A 14,817-nucleotide genomic window follows, 5' to 3' on the forward strand; every position below is an offset into this window, starting at 1 on the left:
GGCAATTGAGGAGTGGAAAAACATTGCCTGGTCTGACGATTCCTGGTTCCTGTTGCATTATGCTGATGGCACCAGAGGGAATGACGGACGTTTTACAGGCTCCTGATCAATTGTGAAATTTTGAGTATTTTTTCCCGCTTATCTTAACTTCTTTTGTACATAATGTTTCTGCCATCTTTTCCTATGACTGAAAAAAGCTTCTGGACATCAGAACAGCTATCATTAACCTCCATTTGGACGAGAACTTCTACGTCAATGAGTTGGTTAAAAGACATGATTATGGCGGACCAGGCCCAAATCCCTGACACTCGAAGGTGGAGACTGTGCTATAGAGGCTGACGTGTGGGAGACCTTGCGAGACTACATCGGATAGAGGATAAATCGCCTCTACCCTCCGTTCTATTGGCGAACGTGCAATCACTGGAGAATAAACTGGATGAGCTCTGTTCGAGACTATCAATGTGATCTGAAGAACTGTAAAATCCTATGTTTCTCAGAGTCGTGGCTGAACAAGGACATGGTATATTAACCTGTTGGGGATAGGGGGCAGTATTTGCACAGCCGAATAAAAAACGTACCCGATTTAATCTGGTTACTACTTCTGCCCAGTAACTAGAATATGCATATAATTATTGGCTTTGGATAGAAAACACCCTAAAGTTTCTCAAACAATCAACTATTTTACACCATTTTAAAGATAAGACTCTCGTTAATCTAACCACATTGTCCGATTTCAAAAAGGCTTTACAGCGAAAGCAAAACATTAGATTATGTTAGGAGAGTACATAGACACAAATAATCACACAGCCATTTTCCAAGCAAGCATATATGTCACATAAACCCAAACCACAGCTAAATGCAGCACTAACCTTTGATGATCTTCATCAGATGACACTCCTAGGACATTATGTTATACAATACATGCATGTTTTGTTCAAGAACGTTCATATTTATATCAAAAAACAGCTTTTTACATTAGCATGTGTTGTTCAGAACTAGTATAGCCACCGAAAACTTCCGGTGAATTTACTAAATTACTCATGATAAACGTTGACAAAATATATAACAATTATTTTAAGAATTATAGATACAGAACTCCTTTATGCAATCGCTATGTCCGATTTTAAAATAGCTTTTCGGCGAAAGCACATTTTGCAATATTCTGAGTACATAGCTCGGCCATCACAGGCTAGCTAATTTGGCACCCACCAAGTTTGGGGCTCACTAAACTCAGAATTACTATTAGAAAAATTGGATTACCTTTGCTGTTCTTCGTCAGAATGCACTCCCAGGACTTCTACTTCAACAACAAATGTTGTTTTGGTTCCAAATAATCCATAGTTATATCCAAATTCCTCCGTTTTGTTCGTGCGTTCACGTCACTATCCAAAGGGTAACGCGCGAGCGCATTTCGTGACAAAGAATTTCAAAATATTCCATTACCGTACTTCGAAGCATGTCAAACACTGTTTAAAATTCATTTTTATGCTATTTTTCTCGTAAAGTAGCGATAATATTCCAACCGGCAACGTTGTATTCATTCAAAGGCTGAAAGAAAAAAATTGAGAAGTCTCGTGAATGCGCATCTCAGTCTCACTGTCCCCAAGCTGACCACTTACAAACTCTGCTGCTGTACTTTGCCCAGAGACAGCAGACACCCCATTCCACTTTCTGGCGGCTTTAGAGAGCCAATGGAAGCCTTAGACAGTGTCACGTTATAGCACAGATGCTGTAATGTTGATAGAGATGCAACAGAAGGACAACAAATTGTCAGACAGGGCACTTCCTGTATGGAATCTTCTCAGGTTTTGGCCTGCCATATGAGTTCTGTTATACTCACAGACACCATTCAAACAGTTTCAGAAACGTTAGAGTGTTTTCTATCCAAATCTACTAATTATATGCATATTCTAGTTTCTGGGCAGGAGTAGTAACCAGATTAAATCGGGTACGTTTTTTATCCGGCCGTTTATCATGCCCCCTATCCCAAAGAAGTTAAGGACACCTGCTTTTTCAATTTCATAGACAAACCAGGTGAAACCACTTGAAAGCTATGATCTGTTATTGATGTCACTTGTTAAATTCACTTCAAATCAGTGTAGATGAAGGGGAGGAGACAGGTTAAAGAAGGATTTCTAAGCCTAGAGACAATTGATACATGGATTGTGTATGTGTGCCATTCAGAGGGTGAATGGGCAAGACAAAAGATTTAAGTGACTTTCAACGGGGTATGGTGGGAAACACCAGTTTGTGTCAAAAACTGCAATGCTGCTGGCTTTTTTACACTCAAAAATTTCCCGTTGGGGGGGTGTATTAGGAGGGTGTCCATAATGTTTTGTACACTCAGTTTAAATCTAGCTGTTTTTTCTATACTTCAGCAGGACAGAACGGCTGCATCGAGGAAGCTCAGAGGAGGGGGTGTGTGTCTCCTTGTTAGCAACAAGTGTGATCTGTGTGATCTGTAATGTTAGAATACCTCATGATAAGCTGTAGACCACACTATTTACCAATGGAGTTTTCATCTATATTTTTTGTAGCTGTCTATTTATCACCACAAACCAATGCTGGCACTAAGACCGCACTTAAGGAGCTGTATCAGACCATAAGCCAACAAGAAAATGCTCACCCAGAGGCGGCACTCCTAGCGGCCGGTGACATTAATGCATGAAAATTGAAATCCGTTTTACCTCATTTCTATCACCTTTACTACACACAGAGAGAAAGCTCTCCCTCAACCTCCATTTGGCAAATCTGACCATAACTCTATCCTCCTGATTCAGGCATACAAGCAAAAACTCAAACAGGGTGTGCCAGTGACGCACTCGATACAGAAATGGTCCAATGAAGATACAGCCCTGTTTCGCAAGCACAAACTGGAAAATGTTCCGTGATTCATCTGATGGCATTGAGGAGTTTACCACATCAGTCACTGGCTTCATTAATAAGTGCATTGAGGACGTCGTCGTCCCCACAGTGACACTACATTTACAGTACTAGTCAAAAGTTTGGATACACCTACTGAATCAATGTTTTTTCTTTATTTTTAATATTTTCTACATTGTAGAATAATAGTGAAGACATCAAAACTATGAAATAACACATATGGAATCATGTAGTAACTAAAAAAGTGTTAAACAAATTAAAAGCTTTGCACACTCATAGTGCTTCTTTTGTAAATTATGTCTGAGTGTTGGAGCTTGCCCCCTGGCTATGCATAAATAATAATTTCAAGAAAATGGTGCCATCTGGTATGTTTAATATAAGGTATTTAAAATGATTTATACTTTTACTTTTGATTCTTAAGTATATTTTAGCAATTACATTTACTTTTGATACTTAAGTATATTTAAAGCCAAATACTTTAAGACTTTTACTCCAGTAGAATTTTACTGGTTGACTTTTACTTGAATCATTTTATATGAAGGTATCTTTACTTTTACGTAAGTATGACAATTGGGTACTTTTTCTATTTATTTATTCCTTGTGTTATAATTTTTTCAAATGTTTTTTTTACTGTTTTCTACTATTTCTCTTTTTTCTCTGCATTGTTGGGAAGGGCCTCTAAGTAAGCATTTCACTGAGTCTACACCTGTTGTTTATGAAGCATGTGACAAATAACAATTGATTTGAGTCAGGATTTGGCATAAGTAGAATGAGTCCATGAGTCCATGGCCCATCCTGACTTGTGTCAACCTGGTGTTGTAATGATATGGGGAATGTTTTTCTGGTACACGTTAGGTCCCTTGATACCAATTAAGCAACGTTTCCATGCCGCAAAGAATTCAGGCTGTTTGGAGGCAAAGCAGGGTCTGACCTGGTACTATGTACCTAATAAACTGGCAGCTGAGTGTATGTTTACCTGCTTGGCCTGGTTAAGGAAGCGCCCACTCCTGAGTCCCTCCTTTCTCTCATCTCAACATCCTCCACCTCATTCAATGAGTTTCCTGTGCTGTCGTAGTCACTGGCCATTGTGCCTACATCTGACATAGACTGCTCCTCAAAATGGAGGCTGGAGGAACATGCTGTTTCTCTGGTCTCACCATTGTCCTCCTCCTCATGCCCGTCATTGAGCTCCTGACACCACTGGTCTATATTCTGCTGAAGGCCATGGACATGTTGAAGGATATCATCCAGATGCTGAAATACCTTTTCTCTCAACTCATCTGAACTGCCACTAGCCTCAGGCATATTGTCATAGATGCTCCCCATGGAGGAACACAAGTTCCTTCTTCTCGGAAACAAGTCCTGGGAATCCTGACTGCTGCCCAAGGAGAGGACGTCCTCCATCTGCCATCCACCCAGCTCGTGAAAGTTGGAAGTAGTGCACAGGCTCTCGATGGATAGGGATTTGGGGAACGTTCCTGACTTGTGGTCCATTGGCAGATGAACCAAACAATCTAGTCCATTTCCATAGCCACTCTTCTGACTAACCTGTTTAGATCCCTTCCACCCTCCCATCTCATAGTCCTCTAGATAGAGCCAACTGTTCTTCGCCTTAGCTCTGTCCACAACTGGGAACCTACTGGCTGTAATCCGACAGATCGTATGGGCCTTTCCGCTGTAATTTACACTGCTATTATCTGTAGTGTTCTTTTTTAAACCAGGTAGACTTTCATTGGGAGTGCAATGCATACTGCCAGGGGTTAGTGGGAGCTGCAGCTGAGTGGTCACAACTTGGCCATCTGTTACTTCCCTCTCTTTCTCTTTTCTCTTGAACAACTCCATTCTCCTCAGGAAGGTCTTGGAACACCTCTTGGTCTTCTCTCTGTAGACAGGAACAGTAACCAGGTCTTTGGGAAATGCAGATTGGTCCTCACTGCTCAGAGTGGGTCCGTTGAGAGATTGGGAGCCACGGGATTCATGGTGGGAGGTGAGGGTGTAGGGCTCTGCCGTGCTGGTGACCTGACTGAAGGGGGTTCCCCTGCTGGACGTGGTTTCTCTGGCACTCTCCACACTCAGGCTGCTGCTGCTGTGGGTGGAGGTGACCTCCAGGTTACTGAAGTCACTCAGGATGCTTTCGCTACTGGCTGAGGCCCTCATGGGGAGCAGGGTGGTGGAGGAGAGGACCTCCACGCTGGGGGAGATGTGCGGGGAAAGGGTACGCAGTCGCGACCACGTCTTACTCTCTCGTTGGAAAGCCCAGCGGTCACTGATGGCACACAGGTCATCCCCCTCAGAATATTCACTCTGCATCAGATGAGAGAACAATTAGAGTGCATTTTTTAATATGGTTATGCATGGATAATTTACATTGACAAGGGCTATGTCTACGTGCAAAGTAAATATAGACTTACTTGAGCATGTAAAATGGAATATAAAACAATGATAATATACAATGCCATCCAGCAAACTCAGATATACTGTCAAAGTCAGACGCATGTAACAATAGCAGTGGATCTAGTGACTATTCACCCGTTTGCACTGAAAATGGACCTCCAGTCTCATAGAGGAACATTTGTTCAGGGTTGACAGCCTCCTACGTGGAAAAGAAAGAGATCAAATGAATAAACATGGGAAATATCTATGTTTCTGGGTTGTTTACAAGTGCAGTGCCAATCCAAATAAGCTAGCCATCAATAAAAACTGTTTTGTGTTTCAAATTTCTTAACAATGTCAACCTGAAAGAGAGACATATCGTTGGTTAGATAGGTAGTTAAACTCGTAGGTATTGATAAGAAAAATTTGAATTCACAAAAACAAATCATTCTGTTTTTCATGTCAGTAGCTAGGTTTCATCCAATTGGCAACAGATTTTCAGGTGAATATAAAAAAAAATCTGCATGAATAAAATATGCGCATTTCCCCACCAGATACGTTTTTCCATCAAATTTTGCATGATGACATAGCGCACATGAAAGTTAAATGGGTTTCCATCACACTTTCAACTCTGCTGATGTGCTGATGGTTTTGTCTAAAAAAAATGTTGTGTTATATAGCGAATGTGCCCAATCTGGTATTGGCACATGCGCTCTAGCCAACAGCTCACAGATACAGCCTGGTATTTGCTACATGATGAAATTATTACGGACAAAAGAGTGAGATCATTTTTATTTGTCAAACAGCAGCCAAGCATCAATCATCATGTCACCAGAATAAGACCCTCAATATTTATTGGAAAGTAGCATCAAGCCTCATCATCATGCACTTTCACCACCCTGTGAAGTTCATTATATTACTCATTTCATCTGTAGCCTATTAAACTGTATGCTTTCCCAAGTCGTAGTGGGAGGACCACACAGCATATCATCGCATGACTCCAAAAACACTTCAATGTGAGGGTTATTCTATCAATATTTGCGCATTAAAGCATTTCTACCGCCATATCTCACATAATGTATAATATTTCCGGTATTTTTTAAGGACCACATACATACCTGGCTCCCCTTAGTAATTGTGTTCCAGATCAGTTTGCATCTCATGCATATATTTCTATTTTAAAGGGGTTATTTTAGGTCCCATGCGATGGGACCTGACAGTGAATGAAAACACATATGCAAATCCACCACCCCCAAAAATTGGAATTCAAGGAGGCTCAAACATCTTTGACGGATCAAAATGCATGACTTATCTTTGGAACAGAACATAATTCAGTGCAAGACTATGCAGACATGAAGGCCTTGTAGCCAGGCTGTTCTATTTTTACATCATTCCACCCCAGAGTGAATTTCACACCATGTAAATTGCTGCACCACAGATTTAAATGAGTCTATGTGTGAGGCATTTCACTAACAGGTTTATTTAGAAAAACATTGTCAAATGATATGTCAAAAAATGTCAAGAGTCAGAAAGTATACCATTAACTTAATTTTGCTTGATTCATGACTTTTTGCTGAAGACAGACAACAGTTCAACTTTTCTCGCACAGCTCAAAGTTTCAATAGTTGGAACTTGAAGACAGTAAAAAAGTTTGTCTATCTTATTTTTTCATCGTTATTGTATGGTATCATATCGAAGGGCCCCTCTTCACCTTCATTATTTATGCTGGTGTCGAAGACAAGCTATGACATTCACAATATTTTTCCAATAATTATCTTAAACATGTCGCTGCTTAATGGTAATCAATGTAACAGTATCACTCAATCATTTTATTTTCATAAGAAATGTGCTATCTTGAGAACGGTTTTATTAGTCATACATGCCATGTTCGCAATTCAATATTCTTTAGAATGCCCAGCTGTCCTATATTTTTTTAAGTATATTTGTATTCTGGGAACATAGATTCATAGCTACACCTCTGAGGAGAACCTGATAGCATGTAGTGGCTCTCAGAGCTTATTAAGCGATTGTGGGATTTAATTGGCAATTCAGTCATGTATTTCTACTGCTCTTACACACACACACACACACACACACACACACACACACACACACACACACACACACACACACACACACACACACAGAGAGAGAGAGAGAGAAATCCTATCAACTGAAATTATTGTTTGCCCACACACCAGAATGCTGTTCAACAGAGTTAATTTATTCATAGATTTGTGCAACTGATGATCGAGTTAATGACTGTTCTAAGATAACATATTAAATTGTTTTAAGATGGTCATACCAAGGATTTTGTTTTAAATTTGATTTAGAATTTTGAGACTCGTTAACATATCAAAAAAATATATTTAAAAAATGTGGATATTCTTTTTTGCTGCAAACGAAATAGTGTACCACAAAATGTTGCAAGAAGTTTGCCACTAGTGGTGAATCTGAGGCAAACCTTTGGCCACAATAATATTTATTGCCACTAGTAACTAGTTCGGCAGAGGTTTTTTTCTCTCCAGATTCTATTTGAATCTGTGGCAAACCTGTGGCAACAGTATTTATTGGCACTAGTGGCAAACAGTTTACCAGAAGCCGTTTCTGGCGGACACATGAGTTCCAAGACCAGTAACCATTGACAAGCAGTCTGGGGGAAAATAAAAATCTGTTGTAAAATGGAAACCAAGCTATCTAGCTAGCTACCTTCCGAAGTTGTCCGGTGAGTGTCTAACTTGTTCAACTTCTTAATAAACTTTGAAATTGTGTTAGCTAATTGATTACTAGTTAGCAATGTCATGTTTTATGGCATAGAGTGACACACATTTTGTTGATAACGTTACCAGTTTCAATCTGTCAACCACTGACTGACGTGCTTAGCTAGCTAGCTAGTGATTAGCTAGCTACCTAACATCAGATTTTACACAAGCTTACTAATGATTTGCCTAGACACTTATATTTTTAGGTATATACATTGCTGTCCTTTAGCTAATACCAATAATATGCATGTCAATATGCTTGTGTAACAGTGTAGGTTCCGTCCCTCTCTTCGCCCCAACCCGGGCTCGAACCAGGGACCCTTGCACACATCAACAACTGACACCCCACGAAGCATCGTTACCCATCGCGCCACAAAAGCCACGGCCCTTGCAACGCAAGGGGAAACCCTACTTCAGGTCTCAGAGCGAGTGACGTCACTGATTGAAATGCTATTAGCGCGCACCACCGCTAACTAACTAGCCATTTCACATCGGTTACACTCACCCCCCCTTTTGACCTCCTCCTTTTCCGCAGCAACCAATGATCCGGGTCACGGCACCAATGTAACAGTGTAGGTTCCGTCCCTCTCTTCGCCCCAACCCGGGCTCAAACCAGGGACCCTTGCACACATCAACAACTGACACCCGACGAAGCATCGTTACCCATCGCGCCACAAAAGCCGCAAGGGGAAACCCTACTTCAGGTCTCAGAGCGAGTGACGTCACTGATTGAAATGCTATTAGCGCACACCACCGCTAACTACTAGCCATTTCACATCGGTTACACTTGTGTCACTGTTCAGTAGCATATTAGCTAGCACAACAGCTAAGGTAGCAACAATATGAGCTGACTTGGCATTGGCATTGGGAAGAGGAGGCATTGGGAAGAGGAGGCATCAACACCCTGGAAAGATATTTGTGATGCACCACTCACACAATATTTTTTGGGGTGATACATTTGTGTGTCATCTTCAAGCTTGATAAGGTAATTAAATGCATATATTGTTCTCATAAATGTTGCCTATTAATTATTTGTTTGTAACAATTCAATCTTTCATTGTTTTAAACTAGCTCATCTTGATCATGTTTTGTTCCTTCTCTCTTTCTAGAAGCACTCAGTTTCAAGTCAAAAACACTGATTGAGGCCTTCAATCAAACTGAGGACAGAGAAATATGTGTGCACCAGGTCAAGGCATCTCAAATGCATGGCTTTGAAATGTATTTTAAGAATAATTAATTAAAGAATAAATAATAATAATTGCCATATTAGGCATAAACAATTTTATGTTGCTTTTCTTTCACCCAAGCCTTATACACCTCGGTCAGGAAGAAGAGACAGCTAGTAGACAACTGTCCCTTAATGACGAAGTCCCCAGTCTAGAGTGAAGATCATAATTAGTTAATTAGTTTGAATCAATTGTTTTGAAGCTTGGCTGGAGACAAATCTTGTATACTGTGCCTCTATAGGAACAGTTGGCCACACAATACAAGGTAGATTTAGTAGGCCTAAGTCCCGGTTTATTCTAGCTACATTGTTTGTTTATATAGCATTTATACAAGGCAGAAACATTGTTTCCTTGCTGAAAAATACATACAGTTGAAGTCGGACGTTTACATACACCTTAGTCAAATACATTTAAACTCAGTTTTTCACAATTCCTGACATTTAATCCTAGTAAAAAAAGAGGCACAGAGTTTGAAAGTAGGCCTTGAAATACATTCACAGGTACACCTCCAATTGACTCTAATTATGTCAATTAGCCTATCAGAAGCTTCCAAAGCCATGACATCCTTTTCTGGAATTTTCCAAGCTCTTGAAAGGCACAGTCAACTTAGTGTATGTGAACTTCTGACCCACTGGAATTGTGATACAGTGAATTATAAGTGAAGTAATCTGTCTGTAAACAATTGTTGGACAAATTACTTGTGTCATGCACAAAGTAGATGTCCTAACCGACTTGCCAAAACTATAGTTTGTTAACAAGAAATGTGTGGAGTGGTTGAAAAATGTGTTTTAATGACTCCAACATAAGTGTATGCAAACTTCCAACTTCAACTGTATATTTTGAACAGTTTTAAATAGTTATGACTAAATCAGCAAAACAATAACATTTGACAAGCCTTCACATTACTGATCAAGATATATTCCATGACTCTGGATGGTGTTGGCTAATCTTTTTGACAACAGTTTGATGAAACCGGTCTTTAATGCAAGCTTCTGAGAGACTTAGGCTGAGGGACTGCTTGAGCTCGGAGGTTCGGTGCCGCAGTGCGTTATGTTGAATGAACGTGATTGGTTGGTTAATTCTGTGTGGCTCTACGAGGGGTTATTTTGTGTGCATAGGGATATTAGAGAAAGAAAACTGTTTATCACACAACATTCCTGAGTCTTCTCATTTCAAGATTTTGTTTCTCTCTACTTCCCTTTGCAGTGGCTATACTGTTAGGTGAGGGTGCTTCCCGTTACATCTGATGAGTACTAATTCCTAGCATTTTAAACAAAGTTCATAAACGATTAAGATAGGTTGAGAATAAAATTCAGTAGCGAAAGGAGATTATTTGTTAACATATACCACCAACACTAAATCTTTCAATCAGAATTATTTCACTATAGCTTCTTCTTCTTCTTCATTTCTAATTCATGTGAATTATCACTAATTGGGCCTTTTCAAATTTGCCAGACTTTGATCTATGATTGACATGTTGAGTTCATGCTCCATAGAATGGGAATAGCTACAACCAGCAAATTAAAAGTGATGCAGACAAGTATAATCAGTTATTGCAATTAAATTAGCTTTCAACCTGATGAAAGCAGCATATTCAATCATGTTTGCTAGGCATGGGGATAGCTTGATAAGAAGACTACTGAGCTGAGGGAAATAACATTGCCCATTGGCAGCTTCTGCATCATAACTGACAAATAGCTTAAGAGTCAGGTATTACATTTACATTACATTTAAGTCATTTAGCAGACGCTCTTAACCAGAGCGACTTACAAATTGGTGCATTCACCTTATGATATCCAGTGGAACAACCACTTTACAATAGTGCATCTAAATCTTTTAAGGGGGGGGGTTAGAAGGATTACTTTATCCTATCCTAGGTATTCCTTAAAGAGGTGGGGTTTCAGGTGTCTCTGGAAGGTGGTGATTGACTCCGCTGTCCTGGCGTCGTGAGGGAGCTTGTTCCACCATTGGGGTGCCAGAGCAGCGAACAGTTTTGACTGGGCTGAGCGGGAACTGTGCTTCCTCATAGGTAGGGGGGCCAGCAGGCCAGAGGTGGATGAACGCAGTGCCCTTGTTTGGGTGTAGGGCCTGATCAGAGCCTGAAGGTATGGAGGTGCCGTTCCCTTCACAGCTCCGTAGGCAATCACCATGGTCTTGTAGCGGATGCGAGCTTCAACTGGAAGCCAGTGGAGAGAGCGGAGGAGCGGGGTGACGTGAGAGAACTTGGGAAGGTTGAACACCAGACGGGCTGCGGCGTTCTGGATGAGTTGTAGGGGTTTAATGGCACAGGCAGGGAGCCCAGCCAACAGCGAGTTGCAGTAATCCAGACGGGAGATGAGGATTAGGACCTGCGCCGCTTCCTGTGTGAGGCAGGGTCGTACTCTGCGAATGTTGTAGAGCATGAACCTACAGGATCGGGTCACCGCCTTGATGTTAGTGGAGAACGACAGGGTGTTGTCCAGGATCACGCCAAGGTTCTTAGCACTCTGGGAGGAGGACACAAGGGAGTTGTCAACCGTGATGGCGAGATCATGGAACGGGCAGTCCTTCCCCGGGAGGAAGAGCAGCTCCGTCTTGCCGAGGTTCAGCTTGAGGTGGTGATCCGTCATCCACACTGATATGTCTGCCAGACATGCAGAGATGCGATTCACCACCTGGTTATCAGAAGGGGGAAAGGAGAAGATTAATTGTGTGTCGTCTGCATAGCAATGATAGGAGAGACCATGTGAGGATATGACAGAGCCAAGTGACTTGGTGTATAGCGAGAATAGGAGAGGGCCTAGAACAGAGCCCTGGGGGACACCAGTGGTGAGAGCGCATGGTGCGGAGACAGATTCTCGCCACGCCACCTGGTAGGAGCGACCTGTCAGGTAGGACGCAATCCAAGCGTGGGCCGCGCCGGAGATGCCCAACTCGGAGAGGGTGGAGAGGAGGATCTGATGGTTCACAGTATCAAAGGCAGCAGATAGGTCTAGAAGGATGAGAGCAGAGGAGAGAGAGTTAGCTTTAGCAGTGCGGAGAGCCTCCGTGACACAGAGAAGAGCAGTCTCAGTTGAATGCCCAGTCTTGAAACCTGACTGATTAGGATCAAGAAGGTCATTCTGAGAGAGATAGCAGGAGAGCTGGCCAAGGACGGCACGTTCAAGAGTTTTGGAGAGAAAAGAAAGAAGGGATACTGGTCTGTAGTTGTTGACATCGGAGGGAGTCGAGTATAGGTTATTTCAGAAGGGGTGCAACTCTCGCTCTCTTGAAGACGGAAGGGACGTAGCCAGCGGTCAAGGATGAGTTGATGAGCGAGGTGAGGTAGGGGAGAAGGTCTACGGAAATGGTCTGGAGAAGAGAGGAGGGGATAGGGTCAAGTGGGCAGGTTGTTGGGCGGCCGGCCATCACAAGACGCGAGATTTCATCTGGAGAGAGAGGGGAGAAAGAGGTCAAAGCACAGGGTAGGGCAGTGTGAGCAGGACCAGCGGTGTCGTTTGACTTAGCAAACGAGGATCGGATATCGTCAACCTTCTTTTCAAAATGGAGGGGGGGGGGGATTCAGGAGGGAGGAGAAGGTAGCAAAGAGATTCCTAGGGTTAGAGGCAGATGTTGGAATTTAGAGTGGTAGAAAGTGGCTTTAGCAGCAGAGACAGAAGAGGAGAATGTAGAGAGGAGGGAGTGAAAGGATGCCAGGTCCGCAGGGAGGCGAGTTTTCCTCCATTTCCGCTCGGCTGCCCGGAGCCCTGTTCTGTGAGCTCGTAGTGAGTCGTCGAGCCACGGAGCAGGAGGGGAGGACCGAGCCGGCCTGGAGGATAGGGGACAGAGAAAATCAAAGGATGCAGAGAGGGAGGAGAGGAGGGTTGAGGAGGCAGAATCAGGAGATAGGTTGGAGAAGGTTTGAGCAGAGGGAAGAGATGATAGGATGGAAGAGGAGAGAGTAGCGGGAGAGAGAGAGCGAAGGTTGGGACGGCGCAATACCATCCGAGTAGGGGCAGAGTGAGAAGTGTTGGATGAGAGCAAGAGGGAAAAGGATACAAGGTAGTGGTCGGAGATTTGGAGGGGAGTTGCAATGAGATTAGTGGAAGAACAGCATCTAGTAAAGATGAGGTCAAGCGTATTGCCTGCCTTGTGAGTAGGGGGGGAAGGTGAGAGGGTGAGGTCAAAAGAGGAGAGGAGTGGAAAGAAGGAGGCAGAGAGGAATGAGTCAAAGGTAGACGTGGGGAGGTTAAAGTCACCCAGAACTGTGAGAGGTGAGCCATCTTCAGGAAAGGAACTTATCAAGGCATCAAGCTCATTGATGAACTCTCCAAGGGAACCTGGAGGGCGATAAATGATAAGGATGTTAAGCTTGAAAGGGCTGGTAACTGTGACAGCATGGAATTCAAATGAGGAGATAGACAGATGGGTCAGGGGAGAAAGAGAGAATGTCCACTTGGGAGAGATGAGGATTCCAGTGCCACCACCCCGCTGGCTCGATGCTCTAGGGGTATGCGAGAACACGTGGGCAGACGAAGAGAGAGCAGTAGGAGTAGCAGTGTTATCTGTGGTAATCCATGTTTCCGTCAGCGCCAGGAAGTCTAGGGACTGGAGGGTAGCATAGGCTGAGATGAACTCAGCCTTGTTGGCTGCAGACCGGCAGTTCCAGAGGCTGCCGGAGACCTGGAACTCCACGTGGGTCGTGCGCGCTGGGACCACCAGGTTAGAGTGGCAGCGGCCACGCGGTGTGAAGCGTTTGTATGGCCTGTGCAGAGGGGAGAGAACAGGGATAGACAGACACATAGTTGACAAGCTACAGAAGTGTTGTTTCTTGTATTATTGTCTCTTGTGTCTTTAGAGAACTGTTTCACTTTGATATCCTTTTTCTTCTGTCCTGATTTTCTCTTTCTTTTCTTCTGTTAACTAGATATTCTTTGTTGTTCTTCGTTAGCTAGCTAGCTTCTTCCAAAAGAGTCCCTAGCAACTGCTTAGCAACTGGTAAACAATTCAGCTAGCTAAGATAACTACAATTTTATGAAAAATAGTTATTTTTCAAAAGCCTATCTTCTTTGTTTGTTGCTTGTTTTTTCTCCTCTTCAGTCTTGCAGTTTTCTTTTGCTTTTTCCGATGTACTTCACTCTAAAAACCATGTAAATTTCAATATTTGTAGGAGCTCATTTTTCAGCTGCTGCTGCTCAAATTGGAGTTCCGGAACATTATGTATAGTATATTATATTATGTATTAGGTATATATTCTGCTACCCCGATTTAAGACAACTCTACCCAGTGGTGTAAATTACTTAAGTAAAAATTAAATACAAAAGTACTACTTAAGTCGTTTTTTGGGGTATCTGAACTTTACTTTACTATTCATATTTTTGACAACTTTTACTTCACTACATTCCTAAAGAAATGAATGTACTTTTTACTCCATACATTTTCCCTGACACCCTAAAGTACTAGATACATTTGTAATGCTTAGCAGGACATGAAGATGTTCAAATTCACTCACTTATCAAGAGAACATCCCTGGTCATCCCTACTGCCTCTGATCTGGCGGACTCACTAAACACAAATGCTTCGTTTGTAAAGATGTCTGTGTTGGAGTGTTCCCC

At 42.4% G+C, this 14,817-nt stretch overlaps 1 protein-coding gene across 3 annotated transcripts in view; it reads right to left on the reverse strand.

Annotated features, from left to right (window-relative positions):
* Nucleotides 1-14,817, reverse strand: part of LOC106603308 (stAR-related lipid transfer protein 13) — a 46,070-nt gene that overhangs the window by 15,041 nt on the left and 16,212 nt on the right. For all 3 annotated transcript variants that reach the window (XR_006769628.1, XM_045717037.1, XM_045717038.1), the window contains exons 3-4: nucleotides 5,413-5,476; nucleotides 3,860-5,187 (exon numbers count right to left, since the gene is read on the reverse strand). Coding sequence is in view for 2 of the 3 variants with exons in the window: in XM_045717037.1 (XP_045572993.1) it covers nucleotides 3,860-5,187; nucleotides 5,413-5,445 (1,361 nt within the window). In the remaining variant the exon portion in view is untranslated. The remainder of the gene's footprint in view (nucleotides 1-3,859; nucleotides 5,188-5,412; nucleotides 5,477-14,817) is intronic.

Source organism: Salmo salar, chromosome ssa04 (genome assembly GCF_905237065.1).
Source record: "Salmo salar chromosome ssa04, Ssal_v3.1, whole genome shotgun sequence".
NCBI classification, from domain to species: Eukaryota; Metazoa; Chordata; class Actinopteri; order Salmoniformes; family Salmonidae; genus Salmo; species Salmo salar.